The 11,756-nt window shown below is 41.0% G+C and overlaps 1 protein-coding gene across 1 annotated transcript; it reads left to right on the top strand.

The window, feature by feature from the left end:
* Window positions 1–5,128: 5,128 nt before the first annotated feature.
* Window positions 5,129–7,789, top strand: LOC119787180 (uncharacterized protein K02A2.6-like). Its single transcript, XM_038290839.1, has one exon. The coding sequence runs from the start codon at window positions 5,129–5,131 to the stop codon at window positions 7,787–7,789; it is 2,661 nt and encodes an 886-aa protein (XP_038146767.1).
* The last annotated feature ends 3,967 nt before the right edge of the window (window positions 7,790–11,756 follow it).

Genomic DNA, 11,756 nt, shown 5'->3' with positions numbered 1-11,756 from the left:
GCTCTCTCTTCACCGCACCAATCTGTCTATTGATCTCCCGCTCAATTCTCCCCTCACTCATGAACTGGACCCTTAGATACTTGAACTCCTCCACTTGAGGCAGAAACTCTCCTCCAACCTGAAGGGGACAAGCCCCGTAACTTTGACTTTAAATGATACACAGTCCTGTGGCCACAAATTGTCTCCAAAGCAGATGTACAACATACAGAGGAATTGTCTAACAGTATAAAGGGAGTGGCAGGAAATGAAAGTGACCTGACTTCTTGTAGCAAACAGTAACAGTCAAAACTTTAGCCATAAAACATCAACCAGGAGGACATCAACAAAGAAAAAACAACATAATTGAAATTGAAGTTATTACCTTTCAGTTTTCCATGGGGTAAGTTTGACTTTTAAAACTAAACCCCTCTTTGGTCTTTTCGTATCAAATAGCTTTTAACTAGTCTGTGAATTCCATTTGTCCTATCAATTAGAAGCAAGACTGAAGAAACATGTGGGCTGCAACATTGGCTATTTTTCTTCATGTTTTTTTCTTATTTTTCTTCATGCTTTTTCCAAATTTGTTACGTAAAAACAGTTGATCTTATAAGTTATTGTTTCACTATTAAATTGAACATCCAAAATGGTTAACATGAATATAATTCTTCAAACTTTGTTTTGGAAAGGATAAGTTTATGAAGGACTAGTGGCAAATAAAATGAGACAGGAGAATCATAACAGAGCTCCAATAAAAACATTCAACAGCAGCTTTAGCTGTATTTAGGCTTAAGCATTATATTGGGATCAAAACTCATAAATATTTTGCTCCTATATGTCTGCATTTCATGTGGTGCAATTGCACAAGATAACTTCAGCCTTAGAGTTTGCTGAAATTTACAAACATATTCTGGTGCAGGTTACACTACGTATTGTGTGATAATACTGCATCTTTTCTGTGCTTTGTGTTACTGCCTCATTTTTATCTTTCATCCTGTTTTCCCTCATATTGAAATAATGTCGCCTGTTTCAATCTGTCAAATATTTTTTGAGCCAATTTTCTCTTAATTTTCTTTACAGAGTCCCTTTGTTCAAATTGTCATATCTTTGATTATTTATTTTAATTTTTACAAGTTTGACATCATTAGAAGGCTAGTGAAAATTTACAGATCCACTTATTCAAGATCTGTAAATAATTGAAAATGTCCAGGGTAGACTTGTGCTTCATTTTGCCATGGTCTGTCATAATTATACAAATGCTGTAAATGTGAAAGATGAATTACATTTTTGCATGGTGGGATTCTGGAAAGTCTTTGCAGCTGTAAAAATTAAAGGGAGCAGCTGAACACCGCGGAAGACGTCTTTGCCAATCTGGTCTTCTAATCTTTGTTTTGTCTGAGATCCTTTAGAAATGTTACAACTACACCATGGTTACTGTTTCATATGTAAAAATCTTATCTAAGCTTGCTAGCTCTGTTGTCCATAAATGTCTAGTGATTACAATAATAACAGCTACGAGAACTGTGTTGATGATGGTTGTTTATCGTATCCAAGGGGAAATAAATCCTGTAATAATATTGGCGGAGAAGACACTGAGCAACAAGGAAGCCATTATTCCAAAACTAACATGAAATTGCTGGTTAAAATGCATAAACTGAAACAGAAAGAGAGACCATAGATCTTGAAAGGAACCTTTTAATCCAATTTAACTAACATTGAAGTGCTTGGTGATATTGACCATTGTTACATTTGAAAAAGAAAGAGTCGGAAAACATTCCATCCTAACAGCACTATCCCAACAGTGAAGTATTGGTGTGGCAACATTATTTCATATGGGTGTATGCTGCATACACCCAGCATTATTAGCCAAAACAACAGTCCCGAATGCAGGTTGCCAGAGGTTCGATTCCCAACCCATTGCCTTTGGTGGCCTAGTGTTCTGGGCACTGCGCTTGGAATCCAGAGGTTCTGAGTTCAAGCCCCACTCCCATGTACTGACACTCTGGATCCCTGAGCAAGACCCTTAACCCCCCACACTGCTCCCTGGGCACTGCACAATGGCAGCCCAATGCTCTCCAAGGGGATGGGTTAAAAGCAGAGAGTTAATTTCTTGAGAGTGTAATGACAATAAAAAAGCTGCAAAAAAGGACTGGTACACAAAACAGGTGATATCCTCCAGAAAGATCGTTACTGAGAAAAATTGGAACAGGATCCCAATACATAATCGGACTTAGTATAAAACTGGGGAAAATTGGCTCTCCCAAAGGGTTAGTGACCCTTATTATACTACCAACATTGTTATAAAGTAATTTAACGATAACAAAGTCAATGTGTAGGCATACAGTAGGGATGACAAGGATACTATATGGACAAAACTAAAGATTTATGCGTGAGCACATTCTGCCAAATAATAATGACATGAATATTATCTAATGGTCTGGATTTGACTGAAATACAAATCCTTCTGGCAGTCCTAACTTATAAAAAACCGTAAAGGTCTGGTCAGGTTTAATGTCAAATGTGTCTTTGTACTCAGCATACTTAAACATTTGGTTTAAGCTCTAAATGAAATAAGAGGAATTCTCTTTACTTTATTTTTTTTAAATACTCCTTTTCTTTATCAAAAGCGTAAAATCGCCAAAACACACCATTTTGGTCAATACCTTTTGTGGACAACATGAATTGGCTCCTTAGATACTGTTTGATTGTAGAAGAATGTATTGTTTGATAATATGTTTGCAACCATTAGCTCACAAAAATCTATTAGAAATGTAATATGTTTCTTAACTTCATTAGAGAAGAATTATAATCATTGTGTTATGAGGATGGTGCATTTGTTTTTCATCAGGTACTGGTGATTGGCACAAAATCCTGCAGGACATCCACAGAGCCAGAACAGAATCTTTACAACGAAAGGCTGCAATGAAGAAAATGTTTTTTAAATAAAGTGGCAGCGACAAACAATAACATTCCTGTTTGGCAAAGGTGGAGAATGGTATTATTTGGAAAGAGAACCCAAGCAGGTGGTTTCGCAGAAGAGAGCCTCCTGCCAAAGAGGACAAGCAACACCACCTTGTTAGAGCTGTCCCCAAGAGCCGCAGGCAGATGCTCTGCTTTTCTATGATAATGTCAGACATGGTAAGTAGGCAGCAGTGTGACTGCCTTTGAATGAGTACTGACCTTAAAGCTGTGGCTTGCTCTGACACCACTGCAAGTCCAACTTAGCTCATTTAAAAGAAGCTTAATTCATCATTTGCTTTAATACAGGCCAAGTCATATCAACACCAAACAGTTTCCTAAATGCCTCACTGCTGAAACGACCCCCAATGGTTTGTGCAATTTCCCCGAGCTTCTCCATATGTGGGTGTAGTAACTGTGGAGTTTAAGTGTAATACATACATGCCCACTAGGAAGCGCTGTTACTTGTTGGTATTGTTATGGACCGTAGAAGAAGAGTGCGGGCAGTAGAGAGTAGAAAAGAAAAGTCCGTGTGAAGCTGTATGCTGTTCATGTTATAAAAATAAACCACCTTCCTGTGGAATAAGAAGTCTCTTGTAATTTACCACATAAATGGCGACGAGGATAAAGTCAAGCCGAGGATAAAGGCACAGCGGATTCCTCGGCAGACAAATGAGCAAGCCTCTCGGCTAAATTGCAAAGTTTAAAAAAAAAAAAGAAGAACGGACGTGGAAATCAACAGAGGACCATGGCGGCGGGCATGGTAGGAAGTACCGCTCCTTTTGATTCCCAAACCCAGACGTGGGAGGAATATTGTGAGGTGCTCCACCATTGTTTTGAAGCTAATGAGATCGATGATGCAGGTCGGCAGAAAGCTATTTTGCTCAGTGCAGTGGGCAGTCAGACGTACAGCCTAATGAGAAATCTGGTAAGCCCCGCCAAGCCAGGAGACAAGACGTTCGATGAGCTGGTCAAGTTATTAAAGGACCATTTCAACCCAAAACCCAGTGAGATTGTGCAACGTTTCAAGTTTAATTCCAGAAACAGGAAAAATGGTGAAACAGTCATGGAATATGTTGCTGTCCTGAGGAAATTGGCGCAAGACTGCAATTATGGAGATAAGTTGTCGGAGATGATACGGGACAGACTGGTCTGTGGCATCGGAGATGACCGCATTCAGCGCCGACTGTTGTCCGAACCAGATTTGAGCTTTGACAAGGCGTTGAAGTTAGCTCAGGCGATTGAAACAGCCAGCAAAGATGTAAAAGACTTACAATCTTTGGATTTTTCAGCATCACATGGGAGGACGCCGCAAGTGGTGCATAAAATTTCATCAAAACAGACCCCAAGTCGGCAGCAGCTCCAGCATAAAGGTTGCTACAGATGTGGTGGTGAGCACCATACAGCGGGTGAATGTAGGTTTATTAAAGAAACCTGTCACAAATGTGGAAAAATTGGCCACATTAAGAAAGTATGTAGGTCCAAAGGCCCAGCTGGTCAGTCGAAGACTAGAGGGGGTGGTGGGCAGACAAGTAGACAAGGGAGAACGCAGGGAGCCCATTATGTCAGCCAGAGGGAGGACGACAAAGAGAGCATGGATGCAGAGGAAGTCATGTTCACATTGTACAAAATAGATGAACTTGACGTACCAGCGGTAGCTCCATTCATAGAGACACTAACAGTTAATGAGACGGACGCTCAGTTCGAAGTGGACTCAGGATGCGGAGTAACAGTAATGAACCACTCCGTATTCAATACCTTGAGGGGGAAAGAGGCACCAAAGCTACACCCATGTAAAGTGCAACTCAAAACCTACACTGGTCATAGAGTAAAAGTTGTGGGAGCAGCACTAGTTAAGGTGCATCATAAGGGACGAGTGCATGACTTACCGGTAGTAGTCGTAGCAGGGTCAGGCCCCAGTCTGATTGGTCGTTATTGGATTCAAAAGTTAGGCCTACAGTGGAGATCAACCCCCCAAGTCCACCACATCCTGGAGGGAAACCTAGTAGAGGTACAGGGGAGTCCAGAAACCAAAATCCACCATGTTAGAAAGGAAACTTTAGAGGAGGTTTTGGGAAAATACGGGGAGGTGTTTAATAAAGAACTAGGGAAATTTAAAGGCCCCCCAGCAAAAATATACATAGACAAGGAAGCAGTCCCCAGATTTTTTAAAGCTGGGCCTGTTCCTTATGCCATGAGAGGAAGAGTGGAGGCGGAACTGGATCGTCTCCTTGCCCAAGAGATCATTGAACCAGTAAAACATGCAGAGTGGGCGGCGCCTGTTGTTCCTGTGTTAAAACCAGATGAGACAGTAAGACTGTGCGGAGACTACAAACTGACAGTAAATCAAATATCCAAGTTGGAGCAGTACCCAATTCCCAGAATTGAGGACCTGTTCGCTACGCTGGCGGGTGGACAAAAGTTCACAAAGTTGGATCTGAGTCACGCCTATCACCAGATTCCACTGGATGAGGAAGCAAAGAGGTATGTGACCATAAACACGCACAAGGGATTGTTCACATACAAAGTACTACCTTTTGGGGTATCATCCAGCCCAGCGATATTCCAACGGATAATGGAGGGATTGCTGCAGGGCATTCCCCAGGTGGCAATTTTCCTGGATGACATCCTGCTCACAGGGAAAGATGACCAAGATCACCTGCGGACGCTGGCCATGGTGCTGGAACGGCTGGAGGAGGCTGGTCTACGTCTCAAAAGAGAAAAATGTTTGTTTATGAATGAGGAGGTGATGTTCCTGGGTCATAAAGTGGATGCAACCGGATTGCACCCAGTTCATGAGAAGGTGCAAGCAATCCAAGAGGCACCTACACCTTCGAATGTGACAGAGTTGAAGGCATATTTAGGACTGTTAAACTACTACAACAAGTTCCTGCCCAATCTGTCAACAATTCTTGCTCCAGTGCATAAACTGCTTCAAAAAGACAAGAGGTGGCAGTGGGGAGAAGCACAGCAAGTTGCTTTTGAAAAATCAAAGGAAATGATGCAGTCTGCACAAGTACTAGTGCTTTACGACCCAGAGAAAGACATTGTGCTGTCATGTGATGCCTCACCTTATGGAGTAGGTGCGGTGCTGTCACATCACATGCCAGATGGAACTGAGAGGCCCATAGGATTCACCTCACGAACATTGAACGCAGCGGAAAAAAACTATTCACAACTGGATAAGGAGGGACTAGCTGTGATGTTCGGAATAAAACGGTTCCATAAGTATATTTATGGACGTAAATTCACTATAGTAACAGATCACAAACCTTTGTTGTCTCTGTTCAGTGAGATGCGAGCCGTACCACAGATGGCCTCCCCTAGAATCCAAAGGTGGGCAGTAACATTGAGAGCCTATGAATACACAATAGTGTATAAGGAAGGAAAAAATCACTGTAATGCTGATGCCCTAAGCCGCCTTCCTTTGCCCGTGAAAGCAGAAGTAGAGAGACGGGAAGAGACAGTACTCATGCTGGAGAGCGCTGGCATAACATTGGTGACATCTGATCAAGTAAAAGAATGGACGGACAGAGACCCGGTGCTCTCGAGGGTGCGGGAGATGGTGCGAAATGGATGGACATCAAAGCGGGAAGGGGAGGAGTTTGCCCCCTACGAAGTAAGGAAGCATGAACTCAGTATACAGAACGAGTGTGTGTTGTGGGGCTCGAGGGTGATTGTGCCGAAACCAGGTCAAGAACAGGTTATGAGGCAGCTTCATCAGTGCCACCCAGGAGTGTCCAGAATGAAGGCATTGGCTAGGAGCTATGTATGGTGGCCCGGGTTGGACAAAAATGTGGAGGACACTGTAAAGAGCTGTCCCACATGCCAAGAGCACCGCAACATTCCTGCACCCGCTCCATTGCATCCATGGGATTGGCCTGATAGGCCTTGGAGCCGCATACATGTGGATTATGCAGGACCGTTTATGGAGAAAATGTTTTTTGTGCTGGTTGACGCCTATTCAAAGTGGATGGATGTGTATCCAGTAAGCTCCGCTACTTCAGCCACTACAATTGAGTGCCTGCGAACCAGTTTTAGTAACCATGGTTTGCCTGAGTTGTTGGTATCGGATAATGGCACTTGTTTCACAAGCATGGAATTCAAGGACTTCCTGAACAAAAATGGCATTCGCCATGTAACCTCTGCTCCTTATCATGCAGCGAGTAATGGGTTAGCAGAGAGAGGTGTACAAACATTCAAGAGAATGATGAAGAAATGTCCAGAGGGCACCCTGACAACCAAAGTAGCCAGAGTGTTATTTAGCTACAGGGTTACTCCTCACACTACAACTGGTTTATCTCCAGCAGAGTTACTTCTTGGGAGGAAACTACGTTGTACATTAGATTCCATTCACCCAGATCTGAGCAAAAGAGTGAGAGGAAACCAAGAAAGACAGATGAAAGATCACAATAAAAAAGCGAAGGGACGTTGGTTCAAAACAGGAGACTCAGTGTTGACCCAGAACTTCAGTTTAGGCCCAAAGTGGATCCCAGGAATCATTGAGTCGGTGACTGGACCGGTGTCCTACAAAGTGATGCTTGGGGATGGGAGGATAGTGAGGAGACATGTGGATCAGATTCACACTCACTACCCGAAACCAGAAAAATGCAACAGCAACCAACCGGTTGACCCTGTTAATTCTAGTGGGTCTGAAGAAAAAAATGAAGAATGGCTGGAAGCTGAGGAGGTCGTTCTCGGTGGGGAGAAGTTGGAGGAGCCAACGGCTGTGGAAGCTGTGAAAAACCCAGAGACTGAACAAGGAACTGAAAAGAGTGTAACTCCAGTTAAGAGACAATCGAAAAGGCAAATAAGGTTGCCTAGTTACCTTAAAGATTTCCAGTTAGCTAAATGAAAGATAAGCTTGTTAGTGGAATAGTTGTTTTGGTTGTTAATGCTTAAGAGGGGAGGGGTGTAGTAACTGTGGAGTTTAAGTGTAATACATACATGCCCACTAGGAAGCGCTGTTACTTGTTGGTATTGTTATGGACCGTAGAAGAAGAGTGCGGGCAGTAGAGAGTAGAAAAGAAAAGTCTGTGTGAAGCTGTATGCTGTTCATGTTATAAAAATAAACCACCTTCCTGTGGAATAAGAAGTCTCTTGTAATTTACCACAGTGGGCTTCACATTTAGTGCCTCCAGATGTTTGATCTCCGATTACTTATTAAGAACTCTAAAAACATGCTCTCCGACTAAGGCAAATTGTGATTAAGAATATGAAGTGAAATGCATTAATTTGTGTTTATGCACATTTCATGTTTAAAGGACCTACTTCTGGCAAGTTAAAAAAACATCACATTCTGCCATAAGTCAAGAGGGGGAAAATAGGGTGAGGAAGAGATAGAAGGGGAAATAAGAAGATGGAGGAAGATAGACCAGTATTTCTCTGAGGATTAGCTCATTTAGGCTGCTTTGATCTGGGAAATCTTAATTGCTGAACAGCCCTGTTAGAGCCTTGAAGATTCAGGAACACCCAAAGGATGAAGAATGGTTGAGTTTTGCTTCTCGTCCTAACCCCTTTTATCTGGATATAAACTGACCATAAAAGGTAGTTTGGACAGTAAAAGCAGCCTCTACATTTATGTGCATATGAGTAAATGTAAGTACTACAGAAAAGATTTTTCAGTAAGTGATTTAAAGAGCAAAACCTCATTACTGTGTGTAGATTCACCCAGTGATATGCTTTAATCTCTCTGATCTTGTTATACAAAGAAGGCCAAATAAATAAAAGTTGTATGGATATACTTCATTCTCCATGATCCTGCACAAGTAAAAAAAAAAAAAAAAAAAAAGGAAGAGGCTCAGCATTTACAACAGCAACAGAGGGGACAAACATGATAGGTTTTTCTACTTGTTCCCTTTAAAAACTGTTCAGAAAGTTGTCACTTAAAGCCCAACAAATAGGCAACAATTTCAACATTAAAATGTAAGTTTGTTGCATTAACACATTTTTGAATTAGTTATTCCTTTTAAGGAATCACTCTAGATAAAAAAAGGCCACTGTAGCATAAGATTTTGAAAATTAAAAAAAATCTCTCTCTAAAGATGATTAAACATTAATTTGGTGACATATTAGGTTACGACCCCTTAAATAAAAACTTAGCATTAACACAACCTTAAAAGTTAAATACTCTTTATCATTTAAACATCTACAGAATAGATGTATAGTAACAGAAATATAGATATTGGCAAAAAAAATGTTTACCTTATAATTGCAAAGAAAATGTTATTTCACTGTTCAGAGTTCAGTCTCAGGCTAAATACAACAGTGGATATGCTTAGATGCTTAAAGCTGGGATAAGTCATAAAACAGTGGCTCCTTTGCTTTGAACATTTTAACATTAAACTCATAATACAGAAATTTTCAGTTTTCCAGTTACCCCAAACACATATCATCCCTGTGAAACATGGTGGTGGGAGAGTGATCCTTGAGGGAGGCTTTTCTGCAGCAGCTTAAAGTATACAGGTCACTAGGAAGTACATGTGTTATTCAAGCATTTAACCGTATAACCTTAATACAATATTTTTGATTTTCAGATTTGCTTTTCAGATTTAGCAAAGTGACTGGTGTTCACAAGTCAGCAGTTGAATATAAATATGAAAGTTATGTTTTTCCAAAAGCAAGCTCTATGGGAGGAGAAAGAGTATTTAAGGGCAGCTTCAGTTTGCTTTAAATCCCTTTTTAATATCTGTGCAAAGATTCAGGGGTATGACTGACAGAGACTGATGCTAAGAATATAATTCAGAGAGATGAAAAAGATGCCAGACCACCTTTCTCTCCTTTGCTTTTATCTATTTTAAATACATTCGTTTACAAAAGCATCTCTTCTGATGAACACTGTTCATGCAAACTTATAAAGCCGTTTATCTTAAAGATCTTTATTATAGTCTATCCTCTTCTTTGGTTAAGACAGAAACAGAGATTTAGGAAAAAGTACAAGATGAGCCAATCTTATTCCCTGTAATGACAGCTTTTAATGTTACGGCACAACGGAGCTCCCTCTGCAGAGTGTGGTCATTAGGAAGGTAGTAGAAGAGAAGAGTGAAACATACACCTGAGGGGCAGTAAACATTACAAGAACAATAATCCTGAGAAGTTTCAGTCTCTCTACTAAAAAAACAAACAAAAGAGAGTTAGTTATACTGATGAATTGAATTTATGACTTTGCCTTATGCCTTTTTTATTTATGAAAGCCTCTGCCATAAAGAAAGTTTTTAGACTATACAAGTACAGCACTGGAATAAAATCAAAGTTAAATGAGTATACACAGCATTACCAATATGAATACAGCATATCCTTAAGTCTTGTCATCATGAAGCTCTCCATACATGGATAGTTCTAGATAGGGGCCAGGAGTGACCAGTGCGCCAGTAGAACCTGTCCTGGCCCTTCTTTTGTCCCCTGTACTAAGGAATTAATACTAGACACATTTTTAATGATGATATACAAGACTGATTTGTACATTTGATCAATTTCTTTTTTTTACTTTACAGTTTTATTTCAGCAGTGTTTTAAAAGTTACTAGCCTGGGTGCCATTCCGAACTTAGTCCCGCCCACAAGGTTTGAGGTCGGGAAGTTTGGTCTGGCTCTGCTCCATAGTAGCGCGAGTATGATCGCCCACCCTCTGGCGATCCAATCAAATTGTCAGGGCGGGCTTTATACGATGATGGACAGATGATCAACAGTAATGTAATCAACCACGTGACCAAAGCGCGCTTGGGCGACAACAACAATGGCTGCCGCTGGAGAGTTGAGGTGAGTAGATTCTGCTATTAGGTCTGTTCTAGAAGATATCGACAGCAAATTAATTTTAAAAGAGGAACAGAGAAACGCGATCAAGGCTCATCTTCTTATTCTAGGCGTGCAACTGCACGCTTTGATTTTTGTTGACAACAACTATGCCTCGCTTAACAAACGTCACGCACTCCGTTGCTCTTATTGGTTGTAGGTCTATCAAATTGAGTTCAGAGGCATTTTTTTTCCTGGTCCGTTCAAAACACGCCCCATAATCACAGCTCTATGGAGCAGTATCAGACTCATATTCTGACTAGAATTGAGTAGGACTACGTCAGGCTAAAAAGTTACAGTGTTGGACTTTACTCTCAGTTGTACTCAAAACAGGATACAATTAATTACAATTCTGTTGATTTCTATAGACCAAATTCACACCACAGGTCATCTCAAGGCACTTTACAAAGACAATTCAAGCAGATCATACAGTCAGACTGGTACAAAGTTTTCTATCTAAGGAAAAGCAGCCGATTCAATCGACTCATTGACTCGACACCAATCACTCACACCAAGCATACTTTTAGCGACAGTGGAAAGGAAAACTCCCTTTTAACCAGAGGAAAACCGCCAGCAGAACTAGGCTCAGTGTGAGCGGCCATCTGCCGAGGCCGACTGGGGTTCCAGGAGACAGAAGCAGACATACAGGAAGGCCCCATTCGTTTTGGATCAGCCAAAGGCTTTTAGCTACAGTTTGTGGGCATCCTGAAAATAATAAAAAAATGAAGCCTTGAAGTAAAAAAAGCTATGGAGTAAAGAGAACTGGTCCTAGCACTGATCCCTGTGGCACCCTAGACGTAACCCTGGAGCATGAAGAAGATTTATCATTAAAGTGAACAAAATTAAATCTGTCAGATAATTAAGATTTAAACCAGCCTACTGCTGTCCCCTTAATTCCTAGAAAATATTCAAGTCTTTCTAAAAGAATATTTGATCAGCTGTATCAAATGCTGCACTGAAATCTGACAGGAAAAGTACAGATATAAGTCTAGTATCTGAGGCTATGAGAACATCATTGTGACTTTCACCAGTT

Source organism: Cyprinodon tularosa, unplaced genomic scaffold (assembly GCF_016077235.1).
Source record: "Cyprinodon tularosa strain WSP-4 unplaced genomic scaffold, ASM1607723v1 ctg29, whole genome shotgun sequence".
Lineage (NCBI taxonomy): Eukaryota > Metazoa > Chordata > Actinopteri > Cyprinodontiformes > Cyprinodontidae > Cyprinodon > Cyprinodon tularosa.
The sequence above is the reverse complement of the archived record's forward strand: the minus strand, read 5'-3'. Positions and strand labels throughout refer to the sequence as shown.